General features: G+C 33.3%; 2 protein-coding genes across 2 annotated transcripts; one reads left to right on the plus strand and one right to left on the minus strand.

The window, feature by feature from the left end:
* The first annotated feature begins 14,434 nt into the window (after positions 1-14,434).
* Positions 14,435-16,571, plus strand: LOC130951116 (protein CHUP1, chloroplastic-like). The gene is made up of 2 exons (XM_057879733.1): positions 14,435-15,246; positions 15,534-16,571. The coding sequence occupies exons 1-2, from the start codon at positions 14,563-14,565 to the stop codon at positions 16,368-16,370; spliced, it is 1,521 nt and encodes a 506-aa protein (XP_057735716.1). The 5' UTR covers positions 14,435-14,562; the 3' UTR covers positions 16,371-16,571.
* Positions 16,572-16,969: 398 nt separating this feature from the next.
* LOC130951002 (GDSL esterase/lipase APG-like) lies at positions 16,970-20,044 on the minus strand. The gene is made up of 5 exons (XM_057879609.1): positions 19,712-20,044; positions 18,912-19,042; positions 18,449-18,682; positions 17,869-18,124; positions 16,970-17,404 (listed from the first exon to the last, which is right to left on the minus strand). The coding sequence occupies exons 1-5, from the start codon at positions 19,959-19,961 to the stop codon at positions 17,208-17,210; spliced, it is 1,068 nt and encodes a 355-aa protein (XP_057735592.1). The 5' UTR covers positions 19,962-20,044; the 3' UTR covers positions 16,970-17,207.
* Positions 20,045-23,349: the final 3,305 nt, after the last annotated feature.

Consider the following 23,349-nt stretch of genomic DNA (forward strand, 5'->3'; position numbering starts at 1 on the left):
TTGAAGCTCGTCAAAATAAACCCTAGTGGAGGGTTTTAACTTTCGGGTCTGCTACACATACAAGTTTACAAGCTTACAAGTTGGCCCAGCCCAAATAGAACTCACGCGCATGAAGAGAGATAACATGGCGCGTCAAAATCACGCACTCAACACTCAAACGGTTACGTATGGCAGACTCTTCCACTTCTTCCACTTCTCAAGGCGCTTTGAAAACAAGGAAACCCTCCCATTTTCGAGCGAAAATCAAAGTTCAAAATATACAAATCGTTGTTCGAAACTTCCATCAAAACACCATCAAATTCTCCGTGAAGAATCTGAAGAGAAAACAAAGCAACAATACTCAACGTAAGTCCATTAAAATTCCTGTATATTTTACTTTTCTTCTACGTCGTTCTTCTAGGGTTTACTATTATTCTTGCTTCTTTGTTACAATGTTCTAAGTTCTACGTCATTCTTCTAAGTTCTACGTCGTTCTACGTTGTTGTTCTAAGTTCTCCTGCTATTGTTGTTGATTTTTGGGGGTTTATTCCGTAGATTGGGGGTGTATACTGCTTAACCTTGTAATGTGGCTTGATATTGAAGCATGGTTGAGTGATATCTGACTAATATCTATACGCATGCATATGAATAATATCTATGGGTGTATCTCACTATTATCAATGGGTGTATCTTGCTGATATCTTTGGGTGTATCTGAATAATATCTATGGGTGTATCTCACTGTTATCAATGGGTGTATCTTACTGATATCTTTGGGTGTATCTGACTCATATATATGGGTGTATCTTACTGTTATCAATGGGTGTATCTTATTGTTATTAATGGGTGTATCTGACTCATATATATGGGTGTATCTTACTGATATCTTTGGGTGTATTGTTCGTTTCAGAGAAAATGGCAGCAAGAAACCAAACAAAAGACCTTAAGTGTGCCACACATCTCCTGAGTGATAAGTTCAGAAACATGACTGAGGAGAAGAAGGCGATTGTGAGGGATCTCGGATTTGGTGGCTTGATGCACATCCCACCACTAAGGGTGGATCACCAACTCTTAAGGAAGCTGGCAAACAACTTCAAACTTGGGGAGAACAAACTGAAGACAGGATATGGTTCTTTCCAAATAACCCAAAAAAAAATAGGTCATGCGCTTGGCATCAATGCAACAGGTAACTAGCTTAAAATTATAGGTGTATATTAAGTTGTTGCTTGGGTGAATTTAAGTTGATGCTTGGGTGTATCTGAACCGACTTGGATACTTTGTTGTCTTCCTTTTTGTAGGAGATCTATTTCCTGAGAAAGTTGAGTATAAGAAAATTTCTGATGATGACAAAATAATTTATAGAAGATTCCAGGGTAAGACCCTCAAAAGTCTTACCGATGAAATGATGGAAATCGGCGTTGGCAACGAAGAGGAACGCCTGATGTTCAAGAGGATATTCATCCTCTACATACAGATGGCGTTCCTTTTGCCAACGACGATAAACAAAATATCGCCCGTGCACCTGGCCCCAATTTTTAAGATGGACGGCATATCGGAAAGAAACTGGGAGAACATGTTTTGACCTTCATGGTAAAGGGCATCACAGACTACCAGGAGAAGAAGAAGAAGGCAATTAATGGCTGCCTCTTCGCCCTGATGATAATCTACTTTCATCTTTCAAAAAACAAAGGCAAGAACAGGGCTGAAAGACCACCAAAGCCCTGGATTGCCAACTGGACTAAGGAGCAGTTGGTGGAAAGAATGACTGCAGAAAGAGAGAAAATTTTGGTAAGTAATCATAATAAGTTGGTGTATTTTATTTACCTGAATGCTGCTAACTAAAATATCTCATGTTTCAAGGGATTGTGAAGATGGCAGAGACAAGAGAAAAAATGAAAAAAAAGAAAAAAAAAGAAAAAAAAAACAAGAAATAAAAAAAACAAAAAAAGGAAGGCGAGTCCAACATCGTCTTCGGAGACAGAAACTACTGACAGTGACACTTCTACCTCTGAGTCTGAGGCTCAAGAAGACTCAGAGGATTCGGGAAGAAAACACCCCGGCAAAAAAGGGAAAAAGTAAGTACCATACTTGGGTGTAATTTCTTTTTTGAGTTGGGTGTATTTTGTTTGATCACGTTGGGTGTATGTAGTTTATTAAGCATGGTGTGTTTCGTTTGCTGCGTTGGGTGTATATTGTATATTCAATTGGGTGTATCTCGTGAATTCATTTGGGTGTATTATTAGTATGTTCTAAATGATGATTGTTTGCCTTCCAGAATGGACTCCAGAAAAAGAAAGCAGAGGCAAGAGGAGTCAGATTCTGATTCTGAATCTGAATCTGAACCAAGTGATGAGTAATGTCCTGAAATTATTACTCCTTTCTTTTGGCTTCATTATAAAGATTTCGTGTATTAATTGAAGTGTCTATTATTAACTTATAGGAGCGAAGAATCATCACCTGCGGAGAAGGAGAAGAAAAAGAAAAAAACAAAAACAACTCCAAAAAAGTAAGCAATTCTTTGGATACAATTATGTGATAAAATTAATTTTTTATTTCTGATTGGTACTGTTTTTTTCCACCCAGAACACAACAAAAAAAGAAAAAAGTTGTTGTGGAGGATTCACCTCCTGAAGAAGATCAATACTTTGACGGGTATAGTACCTCGTATGCTATACTATGGTCTATCATCGTAATTATTTTTGTTAACATCTTATTTTATGAATGTAGTGAGAGATATGAAATATCAAGTGACGAACTCGATGAATGGCTAAGGAAAAACGTTGATAAATCTGCTGCAGAGGGGTATGTCTTGCTGGGCTGTGTATTTGAGATTTTGGTGTCTTTTGTTTGCTAATAATTGTATCTTGTTTCGCAGGGAGAACCAAGCTGACCTGCGATCGACAGAAGGTCGCTATGTGTCCTCTAAAACGTAAGAAGCTTTATTATTTAATAAAATCTTGTTATCATGATTTGGATGTATTTTGTGAAACAATTTGGGTGTATTTTGTGGATCAAGTTGGGTGTATGTTGTTTACTAAGTTGGGATATTTCGTTTGTTTTGTTGGGTGTATATTGTCCATTCGGTTAGTTGTATCTTGTGCATAAATTTGGGTGTATTTTAAACCTGTATCTTATTTTGTCTGAATAACATGGAATCTGTTTAGACTACCGGCTGTAAACTTGGGAAGTGATGATCCTTCCTCTCAAGGACGCACAGAACAGAGTAGTGTAAACCAGCCGTCACAGAGCATGTAATTTCTCTTTCAAATAACCGTTACTTTTGTTCTTCTAATACCTTCTACTTCTAATTCTGTATATATTTTTTTTAAAAAAAAAGCCCTTTATTATTTTATTCAAGAAAAAAAGGCAGCAAAAAAAAGCAAAAACTGCAAGTATGTAAGTTCTCAAAAAACAAAGCCTGGTTTCTTTTTGAATTGTTCGGGTGTATTTTTTGACCTTCTTTGGGTGTATTTTAGGTTGAGTCCGACTGATTCGAATATGATGGTTGTGAGGGAACAAACACCGTCCGAAGCGCTTGCAATGTGAGTTTTCCCAAGAATATTTCAACCTTATAACCTTATTATTTTCAAATACGTTGTTAACCTTTCATTTTTCTTCTTGTTTAGAGTCCCGATCCAGGTTTTTGTGCCGGCATCCCAAACAACCACTGACACAGATTTCGAACCAACCCCTATGCTACGGATTGAAGGGACTAGAGAAACGTAAGAAATAGTATTGGGTGTATATTTGTTTAGGGTTTGGGTGTATATTTGCTAACAGTTTGGGTGTATATTGTTCCTGATCAATTTTTTATTACGCCATGATTAATTTTGTGTAACTGTGCAGCACTCCTAAATCCCCCAAACAACTTCAAAAAACCACACCAACGCTTCCCCCAGCTCCAACTAAAATGTAAGTTCATCAGACTAAAATCAATCTTTGCTTATCATCCGTATATTATTATTCTTACTCTTATTCTTATACATCATGACGCAGTCATCCAGCCGCAGAAGACGCTGCTGCCCTGTTGATGATGGCACGGACAGCAACCTATGTTCCTAAAACAGATTCAGGGATGCCATCATTCAGCCTTGGATTGACTGATTCAAGCCAGGAGGGGGCGTCAACGCAGGAGACGGAAAGGGAAAAATCTCCAGAAACTGCAAGTATGCTAGAACAATTAGACAATTTGGTCCAAAAATTAGCAAGCAATGCGGCGAAGGGAAAAAACGAAAGTCCACAAATTCAGAGGGAGACTGGGGGAGAAAGTTCTGCAAAGTTTGAAACTCCTGGGGGAATAAATCAAATTCCAGATGATATGAAACAAAAGTGCTACATCTGGGGGACGAGACTGAAGGAAGACGCAGATGGTAATACTAACGAGTATGAGGAGATGTGCACTCTAATTGGCTAAGGAGAATACATTTTGATCAGAATGCACCTTGCATCCCTCCAGGCAAAAAGTGATATAGAATCTCAGGTAATATTAGACTAACATTAATGTTTTTACACCAAAGTCAACAGCAATGTTTATTAATGTAAAATTGATTTCTCCATATATTTCTAGATTGTATCTGCCATTTGCCTCATCCTAAACCAGAAAAATGAAAAGAGGTTTCAGGAACAAATATACTGTCTCCCCCCCCCCCGATATTGTGGTAAGTGTTACTTCTACGAACTTTGGGTGTATTTTCTGCATTAATTTGGGTGTATTTTTTAGGTTCGATTGGGTGTAAGTTGTGTATTTTCAGTATTTCATTTCTTGTTTCGCAATTCTTGCAGAGCATGGCACTTTCGGATCACCCAAGGGGGGAATTCATATCACCGAAAACGAAAAAGGAATTCAGGGTGGAAGCCTACCCGAGTTTCATTCCCTTCATAGATAGAAAAAAATTAACTTCACATCCATATGTAAGTTTTCGTTTGCTAAATTTGTTAGTACGCTTATTTACTTATATGCCAAATAAAATAACACACTGTTGAAATGTGGCAATCCTTCAGATTTTTGCTCCTGTTTGCCACTCGGGACATTGGTGGTTATGGCTGATAAATACAACAAAGCGGAAATGTCAAATACTTGACCCGCTACACAAAAAAGCTCCAAGCGATGAGAGAAAGGACATTAATAAATTCACTGTAAGTTGCCTCTGTCTTTTTTACTTTAATAGATAGGTCTATTTCGTTAGTTGTGTTGGGTGTATATTGTCCAGTCAATTGGGTGTATCTTGTCCATTCATTCGGGTTTATTTTCTGATTTGTTTTGGTATTTAATGGATATGTATTTTCAAGATTGATAACATATGCCGGCGGAGAACCTCTGCAGAAAGGGGAGAACGAAAAGAAAATTAAAGCATCATATGTTAAAATATCAGGCCAAAAAATAAGGTATAAATTTGTGACTCTAAACATTAAACTTTCCTAAATGAGATTTGTAATTTATTTTCTTCGTTTTCAGCTATGACTGCGCTATCTACGTTATGAAGTGGCTTGAGTTAATTGAGTTGGAAAATATCAAAAAGGGGAAGTATGAATGGAATAATTGGCCACAGGTAACTGTCTTTAGAACTATATAACCCTGTATTACTTTACTGAATTAATATTGCTGTTTAAACAGAATATACTTTTTAATTGTAGGAGGAGGTGGACCACTATAGAGTGAAGTATGCTTCCTGGATACTATTCAGTGAGATGAATAAACAGAGAGATCGGGCAATTAGAGAGAGTAGTGCTATAAGGCTGTCGAAGCCATCCTCTGTATTATTGAGTCCGTTTTGTCAGATTAATTTTGCTGATATAGAAACTGCTGGGTAGTATGTAAATTGAACAAATGATGTAAATATTTGCCATTTATCAACAACTTCTATTCCATGTATATTTTTACCCATAGTTAAACTATCTGTGCTGGTAAACTATCTGTGATGTATTCAAAAACTGTATTACAGGTGGTAAATATGAAGCAAAAAATCAAGGCATATATAAACGCAAATTATAAAATGTTACACCCAACGCAAGTCTAATAATACACCCAAGATTGCATAAAATATACACCCAACTATCTGTGCTGTATTCAAAATGTATGAATTACATGTACTAAAATATGAAGAAAAACATCAAATGAAATATACACCCATAACCTGCGAATTTTTACAGCTTTTGTTCTATATGTATCTATATATGTGTCTATATGTAAATTGTGAATTAACAAAAATACACCCAAAAGAAACAGTGCTTTTACACCCATATTCTATAAAACTATACACCCAACGAGTTATCCCCTGCTGCTAGTACCCTGAGCTGATAATTCATAACGTGTCCTTGATATTGGTTGGAATTTGAATGCGCCGCTGATGCAGCATTAAACACGTTTATCTGAATATAACACTCACACATTAGCTAAACTATTAACGAGAAAAATAAACTCAATCGCCACAAAATGAAAGAACATTTCCTTGTACCTCGCTTAAAACTTTCGTCTTCTTCTTCTTTGTGGCATTTGCAATCTGTTTCTCCAGCTTTGAACCTAGCCTGTTTTTTGGACGTCCTCTTGTTCGAATCCTTGGCGGGCTTTGAAGCTCGTTAACGGATTCCAAGTTGGCGTCTTCGTGGGATAAAGAAGATCTCCCCTTCCTTTTGGCTTTTAATGCTTCCATCTCGGCCATGACGTTATCGTACGCACGGTGTAGAATTGCAGTCAGCTCCTCCGATTCAGAGGCAAATTCGCAAATATTTTGCGAACGAAAAACCAATTGGTCGAACCTCTTGCTTCTTGGCTCCATTAGTGGCTCGTCGTGGCTGCTCTTGATGTGTGTGTGTCGCCTATTTACCTTCTTGCTCCATCGTTCCAGTATATATCTAGGGGACACTTGGCTTACTTGTTCGAAGCTTAACACGCTTAGTGCGTGACGGCACAGTATCCCTCTCGACTCGAATAATAAGTATTGACATTTTACCTTGGCTGCAACTGAGTCATAGGTAACTGCGAACTTGTTGAATATTGAGCTGGAAACTTGTTCTCTGACTTCGTATATTGAATAGCCTAGAGCGGAATTCTTTAATCTGGTGATGCAATTCGCCTTTCCTCTGAATTGCGCTTGGACTTCCCTAAACTTTGCTTGAGTGTACGCATCTTGAAACTGAGCTTCAATGGAGGATTTGGTTGCACACGGTATGACCGTATGAAAATCTACAGCATCTGATTCTCTCTCTGTTTGCTCCCTGCTTCCGAGGCAATTATCGTATTGTTTGACGAACTGAATAAGCGAGCTGTTCTGGGTGATGTACTTGTTAAAAAATGAATGCATGCTCTCGCTCCTTTGTGTGCTTCTCATCCCTGCCCAGAAGTGGTGATCCAGATAGATAGGAACCCATATGTGACGGTCTTCGTACAGATCTGCATAATACACCCAAACACAGACTGTAAAATACACCCGACAGAACATACAATTTACACCTCTGATGCATATTTTAAAAACACATTACCTGAAAGCCACTTGTTGTCCGCAAGACCAAAATTCAGCAGAAAATCGTTCCAATTCCTATCGAATGAGTCTTTGCTATGAGAGTTCCAAACAACATGGCTCATTTCTTGTTCGATATCGGCATGTCCCTTGTACCCGTTTAATTTGCTTGGAATCTTCTTCATGATGTGCCAAATACACCAGCGGTGAACTGTTGTTGGCATACAGGCCTCTAAAGCCCTTTTCATTGATGCGCACTGATCGGTGAGAAACCCTTTCGGAGCGTTTCCTCCCATGCAACGAAGCCAGCATTGAAATAACCATTTGAATGATTCAATTTCTTCGTTCTTCACCAAAGAGCATCCGAGAAGTGTTGACTGACCGTGGTGATTCACCCCGACAAAAGAACCACATACCAAATTATACCTGAAACAAATTACCATGGTCCAGAATGCAAAATCATTAGGTACACCCTAACAAATGCTTCGAATACACCCAATGAAATAGCCAATATACACCTCTGCTGCGGATTCGAAAAAATAAATTAATTTAGCATCATAAACAGGGACAGTTTGTTACCTGTTTGTATTGTAGGTGGTGTCGAACGAAATGACGTCTCCGAAATACTCAAAGGCGGCTCTGCTTCTTGCATCGGCCCAAAAAGCCAGCTTAATCGATTGATCCTCCTCGAGTTCGAGCTCAAAAAAGAAATTCGGATTCTTCTCTTTCATTCTTAAGAAATATTTCCCGAATTCCTTTGCATCTTCTTGTTCGGAAACATTCCGCACTTCCCTGGTAATGTAATTTCTCACGTCCTTTTCGATAAAATTTAACTCGCGGTGACCCCCGGCAGCCGCAATAAATGATTGGTAGGTTTTGCTTGGTCTGATACCGGCCTCCTCGTTATTCTCTATCGTACGACGAATGGACATGCTTAGTTCCCTGTGCTGTTTGAGCATCTCTACTTTGCTTGGACAGCAGGGGTGTGAATGATCCAACACAACCTTTGAAATGATCCAAGCACCAACATCCTTCAATGTGTGTATATAAATTCTTGCAGGACAGTTTAAACCGGCTGTCGGATTGGTCTTCTCGATTGGAGATATTTTAGATTTCCATTTTCCCTCTCTGCTACATGTAATCAGTTGATTCTTAATCTCGTTTTCCTTCCTATTTGTGCACCGAACTCTTGTAGAGAAACCTGCAGCCTTGGCGTAGTTACTGTAAAATTTTCCAGCATCTTCAAGGGTGGTAAAGGTCATTCCGACCTTCGGAACAAGCTCGTCATCAACAACCGAGAGAGGCTGCACAATACACTGTGTCAGAACTGTGAATACACCCATAGATATGATTCAAATACACCCAATCATGTCTAATATGATACACCCGAACCGCAACAACTCAACTACAGAATGACCTTTAAAGCCATAAACTGTAAATACACAGGCGGCATAATACACCATGTCAAAAACTATAAACACACCCAATCATGTCTGATATAATACACCCGAACAACAACAACTCAATTAAAATAACAAAAAACCAGTAAAATGTAGATACACCCACACTTCTAGCTAAAATACACCCAAAGAAGAATTGATCTACACCCGAGCGTCTGCTATAAATTTCAGGTAATTAATCACAACTAATACATTGAATCGACAGATTCATGTTAACGTGTTACTTTCACAGTCAATATTCAGCAATTTTTCAACTACACAATGCTATACAAATTACTGAAAGAAAATTCATACTAATCCTATGTAAATCAAACCTCAGGAACTTCGTTAGATTCAAATTCATAATCCACTTCGCTTGGATTCAGCTGACAATCTGAGGTTGAATGATCCATTATCTTCAAAACGAGTTCAAATTTTGATTTCAGAAAACAACAAATCAAAATAGAAAACGAAGCTCGAGTTGCAGAGAGAGAAAAGGGTAACGTAAACGAAGAACATACTAGTGAGAAAAGGAGAGGAAAAGAACGATGGAGAAGAAGGAGGAAAGACGCGCGAGAAGAAGAACAACAAAATCTCAAAATAACGAAAACGAAGAAGGAAACAAATATTTTAAATTTGGTAGTTAGATATACGCGGGATGTTATACAGCGTGTGTAATCAACGTACGTGGAGCAGCGCATATTTTGATTTTATTGTTTAATAAATTTGTAAAGCATACAAGCCCTAATAGCTTGTATGCAAAGCTTTTCTGTTTAACTTTTGACTTTTTTGAGAGTTTCAGTTGAAATAAATCAAATAGACGTGAATTTTGTTCCTGACCAAGAAAAAAAAAGACATGAATTTTAAGCAAGTATTGGGAGAATTCTAATTCTTACATTTTAATCTCTTCTTGTCTAATATTCCTTTTATATATATTTGCGAAGCTACATGGAAAAGATATTTTAGTAACTAAATTTAATTAAATTAATCAAATAATTTATTGACATAATAAAAGTTAATTAAAGATAAAGAATGAGACATATAAAAAAAAGACTTGATTAAATTTAATTATAAAAATAATTTATATATAATATTTTTTATATAGATATGTGTGTGTTTTTTATGAAACAATTAGTGAAAGTAGACTTTGTCGTTAAGCAAGTACTAGTAAGATTTTAAAATATATTTCTACTAAATAATAAGTCAGTTAGGTAAATTTTTTTTAACAAAAATAGTTATTTTATTGATTTATAAAAAAAAATAGTTGATTTATGGTTGGACAACAATAACAGAAAAATGATTTCACAAAAACATACGTATTAACTAGCATGATACCGCGCGATACGCAAACAACACATAATTAAAATGACGTGAATATAAAGAATTGTTGGTTATTTTATTTAGTGTAAAAAAGAAACAATCATTTTTATTATTTTTAAAACATTTATAAAATTTAAAGTAAATTGTAATCATTTCAATTAAAACAAGAAAGACATGAAGAATATTATACTATTCTAGTGTTGTTTGTAGATGCAGTGATAGTATGAATAATACCATTGTGATTTCAATTCATTCTAATGTTAAAATTCTTTTTTATACTTAAGTAGTAAAAAGTAACACAAATTTGATTTTTAGTAAGAATTCAATTTTCATTATTCGGTTTAAATCAAATCACACAAAAAGTGGTCTAATTTTCAATTATATTCTCGAAAACTTTCTTCCAAGTTGCAACAGGAATAATTTTAATTTCAAATCTATTAGTAAGCTTTTGCTCAAATATCAGTGCATTCCAAACTAACCAAATCTTCTATGCAATTGTAGCGTCATTAATAGTTTATTATTGTTTGATTTAATTTTTTATTTATAAATAAAGAGCTAAAGTTTTATTCAGACTATAAACATAGAATAATAAATTATTAGCTACATAGATTAATTTTTATGCAATAAAATGAATATCATAATATAAGAAGATTCTATTATAAATTATCAAATATTATATTATGAGAATATTATTAATATAATTTTTTCTCGTATAAATTTTTACATCTGTTTTTCAACTTTCAACATAATTTTACAACAATTGGGATTCGTTTTCTTTCAATTGCATATAGTTTGTTTTTCTTATAAATAATTTGTTTTCAAAAAAATTATATTTGTATTACCTTTTTGTTAGTACTTAATAATACTTTTTGAACTAAAAAAAAATGTCAAGATAACCGAAAAAAAAAATACTAGTGTCTAAGAGTATCGGTGGCTGGGTTTAGTAGTTTTTGTTTTTGTTTTCACACTGTTTGTGGCTGGGTTAAGTAGATAGTGAATTATTTCATACAGAATAGGAGAGATTCGAATTCAACCAACCTAAGTTGGTTTGGGCTAGGTACATTTAACAAGGTTTTTCTATTCAATTCAAACTTGTGAGTTTTGCAAATTTTTTATCTTTCAATCCTAACCTACCAACCAACCGCATATTATGGCCTCGGACAAATCGAGTAACGTTAATTTTTTGGTTTTGCTTTTGTCAGAGTTACGTGAAATTTGAACCAATTTGCATTGCAACTGCCATTGAGTCTAAATCCAAGTTAATGGGTTGATCCATATTATTCAAAACCAATAGACGCCTCAATTTTTTTTTTTTGTCTGTATACACCAATATATCTTTATGTGCTTATGTATTTTTACTAATTTAAATATTACACAAATAACTAAGAGAATAAATTAAAATTTTAAATTATTATCATTTTTTAATTAATACATAGTGTTGATATTGAAGATACAAGTTTTGTATTCTTAGCTGAAATTTTTAAAAATCCACGAAAGAAAGAGCTTCTCCAAATGAAACTAAAACAAGTGTATATCACACAGCTAACGTGCCCTTATCATGTTCATAAATTCTTTAAGAAAGTGATCAAATCAAATAAGCAAGCAATTAATGGAGGGAAAGTGCGCAGAATTAATTAGGTGCCTCCATTTACCATATTTGATTTGGTAATTGATACCACAACTTATATGTATATCTCTAAAATTGAAACAACTAATATAACACTACGTGACACAAAAATAGCGGTTATCCTATTTTTTCCCAAACTACTTGCTTCTTCTCATATTGATCACTCTTACTATTTGATTGTTAATGTTTAATTACATAACTTATCTTGAACCAGAATATTCATTCTTTATTGTTTTCTCATGATCAACTTCCCCAAAAAAAAAATCAGTGGCAAAATTTTTTTATTTTCATGTGAATTTGAATTGAAACTGTTACCAAGACAGCTTCAAACATCGAAGTTCAGCTCGTGCATTTCATGTTCCTATATATAAATGTAAAGTTCCAATTCTTTTTGCTGTATGTAATATCCTGAAACATAGAACTTGCTCTGCTTCATATGTTGTTGATTTTGTTAATGCCATTTTAATCTTAATGATTGTCTGAGTTGGCTTTTTGGCATTCATATCTTCCTTCCTTATGTTCTATCTGCATGATTTGTAATAAGGGTTTTGCTTATTTTCATATATCTTGTGAAACATTTAACTTAATAAAAAATTGCTAAACAATCAAAATTTTTACCAAAATAATATGACAATACTATAATTGATGACATGTTGCAAGTGATTTACTAAATTGTTTTGCTTAAATCTTCTTATGATGTTCTTTGTTCTTTGTTGTGTTTCTTAGATATAAAAGAGCATTTGGTTTTGGTTATTCTTTTTCCATTGGAATCATGAGAAGTATAATAATAATGAAGACAAGAACATAAGTGATGATCATGGAGAACAGGTCAATGAGAAGGACTTTTAGTAATATGATTGGAGATGAGAAGGGTATGAAACCTTTGATGCTGAAATGTGGTTTGGCTTTGGCACTTACATTTGGTGGATTTCTCTATTCTCACTTCAGAACCAAAAGAATCAAGTTCCCCTCTTCTATCCCTAAGTGCCTACATTCACGTTCGTTTCCCTCATTCTTCTTTTGTACTATATCTCTGTTCCGATTCCATCTAAAATTATTTCTTAAGATTTGAAAATGATATACTGATCATCGATCACTTAAAAAGAGATAAAACATTAGCCTTTCTTAAAGAAATGATGAGTGATGATTTTTAGATGAATTTAGTATAACTAATATTGTTTATCTATAATGCGAAATTTCAGGTCGTGGAAGTCAAGCTAATTTAGGAAGACGTATAAAGTCATCATCCAATTCTTGCAATATTCATTCGGAGGGAACTAATACTTTAGATTCTGTAAGTTACTTGAAAAAGAGAATACTTATCTGATATTTTCTAGTTGTTGTGTGTTTAGGCCTTGTCATTTTGAATGTTGATGCCATAAAATATCAATTTCCAATCACTTAATTGGAACTTAGAAGTTAATTAGAACTCTAATAATATATATAATTACAAATGCTTGAAAGTTGGTAAACATTATTACTAAGATTTTTTTTATGAAAAAAACATCAAAATTAATCCTTAAAAAATGAGTACCCTGTTTATTTATTCCTTCAAAAGATTCATTACACAGTCAAGAGTGGCATGATTCTACTGCCACCAAAGTTCCAATGGTTTTCTTAGGGTTAGCAACTAACAAAACACGATTTAGCAAATTAGCAGGAATTTAATTGGTTTGTAAATTGATTAAGAGAACAACCGATGTCAGAAGAATCTGATATACCGATAACATAGTTTCATAAATTCAAGCGAATCAATTTATAATCCACAATAAAGTGACAAATAAATCTTTTAAAATTTATATTTTAAATATATTAGTTTTTAAAAAAAATTCTAATAAATTTTTTTAGATATTAAATGTGAATACATTATTTTTAAATTAGTCTTTATAAATTAGGGTAAAAAATCTTAATTTAAACTAACTTATCTACGTTTATTAGCAATTTTTTTAAAGAATAACATATCTAAAATATAAATTCTCAAATATTTATTTATTATTTTACTCTATAATTTATTTACATAAGTAAATAGTAAAATTAGTCTTTAAAAAATCATTTATCCTTTAAATTAGTCTTCAAATGATTTTTTTTAATTTTTCAATTATTTTAAATCAATCATTTTAGTTCTGTCACATTAAAATTTGTTGATGTGATATATTAAGTGACAACACAACACACATCTAGTAATCTTAATTGGTAGCTAACATGGTAAGTTTATGAAATTAGATCAAATCAACCACAAATTAAAGAATTCCAATGCCTTAAATTTTTTACTCAATTAGATTTTGATTTGATCTAATTTCATAACTTACCATATTAATAGTGAATTAAGACTCTTATGTATATTGTAGTATTATTTAACGTGTCACATTAATAAATTTTGGCACCGTCAATAAAAAAATGACAAAAGAACTAACGTAATTATTTTAAAATTTTTAAAAGATAAATTTGATTTAAAAAGATTTTTTGAGGACTAATTTTAAAAACAGCGTGATCTTTGAAGAAACGAATTTAACCATTTCCCCTTATTTACGTACTGTAAAATATTTTAAATGTGACATTGTGTTCGATGTATCTATTACCAATATTATAATTAGAGGTTAATGTATATGATCTTATCAAACTTTTTGTTATAACAGGAAGAAATTTGCATATCCACGGTGATCAGTACCAATTCCCTAGCTGGAGGTCACTCTCCAAGATCTAAACACAATGGAGACAAAGAGAAAGAGAAAGACGAGTCTATGTTACCTGAATCTGCAGAATTCGGATCCATCATCACTGCTGGAAGAATCTCTTTCAAGAAAGATGTGGAAGTTCCAGCAAGATCATCAGAAATTGCGTCTCCTTCAACAGCGCATGGAAGCTGTTCCGAGAGGGACGATTATCACGAACAAGAGATCAAGCAACTGAGCAACGTGATCCGAGTCCTTCAAGAACGAGAAAGAACCCTAGAACTTCAATTGCACGAGTATTGCGGTATCAGAGAGCAAGAAACGGCGGTTATGGAGCTCCAGAACAGGTTGAAGATAAGTAACATGGAGACTCAGATGTTTAATTTGAAGCTCGAGACGTTGCAGTCGGAGAATCGGAGACTGGAGGCGCAGCTGGCGGATCATGCGAAAGCTCTCGGCGAGCTTGAGACGTCGAAGGCGAAGGTGAAGATGTTGAAGAAGAAATTAAGGTATGAAGCTGAACAGAATAAGGAGCAGATCATGAACCTTAAGCAGAAAATTTCCAAGTTGCAAGATCAAGAATCCAAGTTGAATCGAGAGATTCAAGCCAAAATTGGAAGGCTAAAGGAACTTGAATCTGAGACTCAAGTGTTGAGGGAAGCTAATATGAGATTAGAAATGGAAAATTCTGAATTAGCTTCCAGATTGGAATCTACTCAGATGCTTGCACAAGCTGTTCTAGAAGACCCTGAGGTAAATACAATATTTACTGATTTTTTATGTGCACCTAACATAACACAAAAATTTGTAGATGAAAATTGTTAAATTATTTAATATATTTGATAAATCTATAATTTAACAATTTTCAACTATTATTGATTGCTAAAAGAAACAAATAATTTCTAAGAAAATAATTCTTCAAAAGAGTTACAACTCTATTGTAGAATTTTTTAAGAGTTTACCTATTCAATTACTTGAAGTTTTATACAGACATTTAATCCAGTTCTGAAAAAGTACGTGACTAACTTTCACATGAACAGGCAGATGTCCATAGAAACGAAAACGAGCTCCTTCGAGAGAAGAACGAGAGCTTGGTGAAGGAAATAGAGCAGTTACAACATGATAGATGTTCAGATGTGGAGGAACTAGTTTACTTGAGATGGATAAATGCATGCTTAAGGCATGAACTAAGGCACTATCAACCGCCGGCGGGCAAAACGGTGGCGCGTGACTTAAGCAAAAGCTTAAGTCCTACGTCGGAGAAGAAAGCCAAGCAGCTTATACTTGAGTATGCAAACAGCATTGATGGACCAGGGAACCTTTCTTGCGCTGATTCCGAGTCTTCTTCCCAGGCTTCTTATATGACGGACTCCGGCGAGCTTGACGAGTTATCGCCTCGTCTGGAAAACCCGCCGGTAAGCAAGTCAAAGATCTATCGAAAGCTAATGAAGCTTATTCGCGGTAAAGATAAAGACAAAGATAAAGAAAAAGATATAGACCGACGCCGGCTCAGCCGAGCCACGTCCAGGGAAAAGTCATTTAAATCTCTAGATGGTGGCACTATTTCTCCGAACTTCGGCTTGGCTGGAGCCGATGGAATGAGAAGTGAGTATGCAACTCCGGGTAGAAATTCGTTGGACTTAGAAAGGACGACGAGTTTGAAGGAGGAAGGAGATAGGAGGAGTCGAGATTCCAAAGAGGAAGATAATGAATCTTTACAAGAATCTTCATCGGTTAATGAGAAATCTAACAATTTGGTTAAATATGCTGGAGCTTTGAAAGATTCTCCTGGAAATGCAAATGCAAATGCCATTGCCAATGCCGATCCAAAAAGGCTCATTGTACATAGAAGATCGGCAACATATAGTTCATTTTAAACAAAACCTATAATCCAAAGATTTTGGTTTTTCTTTTGTTTTGTAAATATTATTACAGGTTAGACAATAATCCTGATTTAGCATATTATTAAGTATTTAATTTCAGAACATATAGTAACCATCTATTAGATAAGGATGCATTATTTCAAATTGATTGGTATGCTGTATGCATTCATTCATGAACAGTGTTTTAGTTAAGACTTTAAGAGTATATATCACATCATTTTAATTATACTTGTACTGTTCATAACTTTTATTGTTATTCCTTCCAATTATTAATTTAATTTCTAAATATTAACTATATTGCAAAGTAATGTTGAAAAGGTTTTGGGCTGGGAAGGGTAAATCAGTAATTGGGTATAGTATGCTTTAGAATATATCACTTCAGATTTCAGAAGGATATTTTGAAAAAGAAATCACTTCTCATATGCAGCATTCATCATATGTATCTATTCCATATATGGTTATTCTATGATCATTTCATGTCTGACTTCAGATTCTGCCATGATTGCATTTTCTTATATATCTGTATGGTTGGTGGTGGATGGTCCTAATTCAAATACCAAAAATAACTAGAACAATAGTACATTATTCATGAATAATAACAGAAATTTCTATATCATAAAATTATAAATTGGTTTACAAACCTTACCAGAAATTTCATAAGATGTACTGTAATACATACAGAACATATAATGCAGATTTATCTAGACCCCAGAAAAATATAAAACTTTTACATCACTTAAACATGATGATGATTGATGAGTAGTATAACACTAAAACATTTAATTTGATATATATAGATAAAATATAACAATGATTATACATATAAATTCCTTATGAGATAAGAGAAATGCCCTGTAGAAGCAAAGAATCAGCAAGAACTTGGTTAGCAGCTTGTGAAGGATGGACACTGTCCCAAAAGACATATTGGGTTGCATTAGGACAAGTTCCTGGTGATTTTGGATTGCACAACAGGATTGTTGTCTCCACTGTCCCTGTTCCACAGCAACCTCTCCTTGCCTCCACAAAACCTATATATATTAACATCACAAAAGAAAATTGTCATTTGAAGGAAATACAACATTTTACTATCAAGCCCTGTTTTGTGATTGGTAAGTGTTTGACAACAAAAATAAAAAAGAATGTTACATATATTATTTTTGTGTACATCAAGAGTGATTTTATTATTTAAGAAAATAGAGATTTCTCAACAAAATATGCAAAATGAAAAAAATCTAATATTTTCAGTTGGAAAAAAAAAAGGAAAAAATAATATTTTTTGAAAAAGTCTAGGGGCATCAAATTTTGTAGTTTTAACTATCAATTAGTCATCAATGACGTTTTTAATGGTGTAAAATCATTCAATTTTCTTTTGATGGTTAAGTGCTGGCCAGAATTTAACAAAAGTGCTAGCCCCGAGCACTCCTCATATTTTTTTTCTAGCAAAATAAGTTGCAAGAAATGCAGTCCTAATAATTTAGATCAGAGTAGGTACCAGATTTTGCAGGGGACTGAACAAGGTCAAGTAGAGGCTTGTAAATATCAAAGACAACAATCTTAAGGCCAGGAAGCTGTTTTTGAAGGTTTGAAGCAGCTGAGTTAATCTTCTTGTTGAATCCTTGAGCATCTGTGTTGAGTCTTGACACACATCCATTCTCATGGAAACCAAATAAAGTTCTTGCTGCTGGTAAACAACCCAATGGTGGCAGTGATGTCACTCCAATTCTCCTTGCTCCCAATCCATACAACCCCTGCATATTTGTTTGAGTATTCAATTTTGCATGATAAATATATTCAAAATCATAGAATAATTATTTAAATTATATGATATAATATTTAATAATTAGGGTCAATTTGGTAAGTATCATAGATTAGAAGCAAATAATCCTCAACAACAGCTTAAACTTTGTTTTCTCACTTAACAGAATAAATTCCTTGAAATAATTAAGAGAGTATAAATAATCCATTCCAGTTTCCAGAGAAAACTACCCAAAATTGGAAATTAAGCAACTCTAATTAATATGACAGCACTGCATGATGCATATATTTCAAGAGCAGCTTAATTAATTATGTACCTTAATGAAGCTTGTGAATGAATCTAGAAGGTAAGATGAATATTGGTCAGGAGTGAAGGCCTTGTTGATCCAAGGGTTAACATAGTAATTTTGCACAAAATCACTACTTCCAGCACTCAATAAATACAATGCATCCTTGATTATTGAAGCTGATTTGGCACTTCCAGCCACCTGTGCCAGTTTGCTTTGGTATTCCTTGAAATATTCTAGTTGTTGTGACAATGGAATTGCATGCTGCACCAAAAAGAAAAAAAAGGGCTATTATTCTAGAGCAGAATTTTTCATGTAATATATATGCACATTAATTATGAATATATAAGGTTGAGAAATATTATTTTAACAATTAAATCTAACTTGACAAGTAATAATAACTAGGAAAGGAATTATTTAAACTGTCCCTAATTTTTAATAAAAAAATTAAGAGAAAAAAATTAATATTTTCATTACTAGCCAGCTAACTTACATTCAAAATAGCAGCATTTTCATCATAACCAGATGCAGCTGAAGCAAAATTTGCACCAATTAAGAGGTTCTTCCCTGATGCCTCTGGACTCAGATATGCTGGTGCATAGCTCTTGAATCCTAATGTTTCAGCTGCAAATTTAAAGGAAAAACATTATTTCAACAACAATTAAAGTTTTAGATAATTAATGGGTGTGGTTGAACAAAACAGTTTTAAAATTTTGATTTTTTAAGACATTAATTATAATTTTTTTAAGAACTTTTTTATCTGTCAATAATATTTTTCACTAGGGACAATTTTGTCCAAACATTCTTCCATATTCAAAATTCCGATCGAAGATCACTAGATTAAAAAACAAAAAAGAAAAATGAATATTTATTACTCTAGCCAACAAATTTTTTTTTTAAAAGAAAAGGTTAGTGACCAATATTTTTAGTATAAAAAATAGAAGAGTTGATTAATATTAGTTCAAAAATAAATTAAACAAAAAATGTTAGTCACTTATAATTTTTTATTTAAAAAAACACATGAAAGAAAAAAAAACACTTTTTTTAAACACACCCTTAAATAAGTATTTAACACATCATGTTTTATTAATAGTGAAAACTTAAGTACAGCTAATATTTCATGTGAAGTTGATAGTTAAGAGTCGTTAGATGATAATTTAATCAAATATGTCAATTCATTTAACGATTCTTATTTATCAACCTCAAATAAAACTAACTGCACCTAAATTTTCAGTTTTATAATCACTAAATATTCAAAATAAATCGAAAATTAAAAGCCCTTTTCACACTTACCAGTAATATCAGTAGCTAGTTTGCCATTACAAAACCTCCCTGTAGCTTGGTGATTAACAAAGTCCCTCCCATAAGGAGGGTAATTTGCTTTAAAGATAGTTGGGAGATAGTCATTGTTTCCGACATCGACGACGGAGTCTCCGAACGTCAAGATTGCCGGAACAAGTGTTGTTGTATCTTGCGCATACCCGGAATATGCCAAGATCAACAACACATAATAAGTAAAGAACACAACAACAAAGTTCTTCATTTGTTTTTTTTTTTTTTTTCAAAATGGATAATAATTAACAATGCAATGAGCTTGGGTTAGCTCAGTATATAGTATTGTTGAGGCATTGTTGTTGTTGTGTAATGGAATTTTATATGGACAAGACAATGACCTAGTTAGCTCTTAATTGGAACATTCATGGAGGAGGGTGGAAGTTAGATAGATGCCATTAAATGTGAACGCGTAGTAGTAGTTCCTATGCATTAGGCATATATATTGTTTTGCTCAAACTATTTTTGAATGAATAATGAAAAAGGTTAAGAGCAAGAAAAAAAAATCTATAACAAAAATTGAACTCCAAGTTAACCTAGAACTCAATTCATTTTGGTTAGGTTAATTTTTTTAATGTTTAATTTTGTTGAGTCGATTCAATGCAAGTAGCTTTGCATTATATATATATATATATTGCATTGAAAAATGAAATTTAATTTGCTGGATTGGAGATTTAAAAGTGCTAATAAATGATAACAAGAAAATTTGTGATGGAGCAATAATGCTATTAATATCTTTGGATTCATTAAGGAACAGTATTATATATATTGCTCTTAGATATTAAGGAACAGTAGTATATATATTAAGTTTTTAAAATAATGGATAATAAAAATGTGTCTTGACTCTTTACAACAAGACCTTAAAAAAAAAATACTCAACTCGGTTCTTGATATTTTTTTAGAATTGATTAGCCTCTGTAAAAAGAAATAACATTAACTTCTTTTTATACAAGGCTAATCTATCCTACAAAAGTAAAATTCAGGGACCGAATTGATATTTTTTTTTTATCAAAAACTTCGTTGTCTTTTAAAATAATTGTCAAAAACTATTTTAAATTTTTCTCCTTTACAAATATACACACAATTAAATGTTATATATTTGGTAAAACAACCTGGGCGATGCGCGGGCATTTACCTAGTTTAACTTAAAAGTTCACAAGTGAGATTATACTATGGTCGATGAATTAGATTAATCGAAAATTAATGACCTAATTGATCCTTTTCAAATAAAAAAATTAGACACAAAAAAAGTTGGTAAAAAATAATAAATTGATTGAATTGGTAATTTTTTTATTGAAAAGCCAGTTAACAAACTATTTTTTTTGAAATATAAATTTTAGATAAAAAAATATATTATTTTATCATATTCAATTTAATTTAAATGAAACTTTGATCAAGTTTTTAAATTTAAAATTAATTTTTTAAAATTATTTTCATTGATATATATTCTTTCAATTAATCACAATAATTAATCTTAGTTTTCCGGTACTTTTATATATCAAATAAATAATTCAGCAAATTAACTATGTGTTAGTTGAGCAATTAATTTGCTTTATTATTTTGCGCATACATTAATTTATTATTGACCGGTGATAATTCTTTAAAGCACTGTGTTTTGGATTATATGTTGAACAGTATCTTCTAAGATGATTTATATTTAAAAGTCTTCTTAAAAATTATTTTTAAATCGTCCCAGAATAATGAGCTTTTTAAATTGAATGTATATCGTTTCACATTACGATAATTTACGCTTTTTACTCTTAAAACACAGCAGCCTAAAACGATTTATGTTCAAACTTAAATTTCAAGAATTTGTGACAATTTACATGTTGAAGGCTAACTCCCTCAAAATTCTGTAACGATTTATGTATGGATACATCTTTTTCAGTGGCAGCGGTAAGACAAGAAAGTGGCCACTCTATACCGTACTCCAACGTAACACAACCTAGCCGCTATATGGCGCACTCTGCAGCTTACTACCCTTTCATCCACTGCTGCAGATATCCCTCTTCTTCCTCAACTTTCTCTCCAAAAGCTTCGATACGGCGACAATGGTGATTCTTTGACTGCAACGTTAATCGCGAGTGGTGCGAAATTTACAATCCACAAACTAACCGGTAAGTGCACCAGGTCGTACCAAGTAATACCTCAGATGAGTGGGGGTCGATCCCACGAGAACTGATAGATCAAACAACAATGATCGAATGATTTACTTAGTCAGACAAATAGAAAATAATGTCGAGAGTTCAATAGCATTAAACAGTAAATTTAGAGAATTAGAAAGCAAGCAGTAAACGGGTTATGAAATATATATATGAGAAAATAGTTAAGATTTTGGAGTTGTTTATCTTCCGGATTAACTTTTCTTATCAACTATTTTAATCATGCAAGATTCAATTCATGGTAAACTATAAGTGACTAAACCTTAATTTCTTAGCAAGTTAGTCTCCTCTAATCTAGTTAACCACCAATTTTTTGGTCACTTAATTTCAATTAGAAGGTGAAGTTCAGTTATAGTTTATTAGCCACATAAACCCTAATTATCCAAATATAAGAGGATTATATGTCACATATCCTATTAAGTCCAGATAAATTAGTAGTTTAGGAGAAATTATTTTCAAACTGTTGTTCAAGTAGATTGCTTTTTCAATGTTTACAAGAACTCAAATAGAATAAGGGTTATTCTTCCGATTTACCCGAATCCTTAAAATGAAAAACGAAAACAAATTCTTGAAATTTAAATAAAAACATTAATTAAAATATAAGAGTAATAGTATCAATCCATACAATAAACAGAGCTCCTAACCTTAACAGTGGAGGTTTAGTTGCTCATGACTCCAAAAGAAAATTAAGATTCAGAAAAACTGAAAAATGTAGAATGAGGTACGTAAAAGAGAAGAACCTGAAAGACTGAATCTTTTCCCTTTTATATCTAATCCTAATTAATGTAAAATATATTTTTTTAAACTAAATAATATCTTTTTCTATTTGTAAATAAAATAAAGTTTAACTAAAATATAAAAGATTTTCGAGCTGGCTCCTGAAGGAAGTGAGAACCACCAAGTTCATTAAGGTTGGCGCCAAACTTGGGTTGGACCAAGTTTGACGCCACTTCAACTGCATGAAATACTCACTTTTTCTTTGTCTTGGCGTCAAACTTACGCCACCAAGACAGCATGAAATTGGAGTTTTGACGTTCATGGCGTCAAATTTGGAGAATCCTAAGTTTGGCACCACCAAGGCAGTGATTTCAGAAGAAAAGTATAAACTATTATATATCGTTGGAAATCTCTGAAAGTTAGCTTTCCAATGCCATTAGAACTGTGTCAATTAGACCCCTGTAGCTCAAGTTATGTTCATTGGAGTGCAAGGAGGTCAAGGTTAACAGCATCATCCACTTTCTTCCTTTTCTTCTACACAAACTCTGTCAAATCCGTCCGAATGCTACCTGAAATTAATCAAATTGCACACAACTCAAAGTAGCATTCATAACGGCTCAAAAATACTTAAATCTTGATTAAACTTAACAAATTCACTAAAAAATATAGAAAAGATGCTCACGCATCAGTGACAAGGTCTTGAGTTTTATCTATCCGCAC

The sequence above is a fragment of the Arachis stenosperma genome, chromosome 9 (assembly GCF_014773155.1).
Source record: "Arachis stenosperma cultivar V10309 chromosome 9, arast.V10309.gnm1.PFL2, whole genome shotgun sequence".
Lineage (NCBI taxonomy): Eukaryota > Viridiplantae > Streptophyta > Magnoliopsida > Fabales > Fabaceae > Arachis > Arachis stenosperma.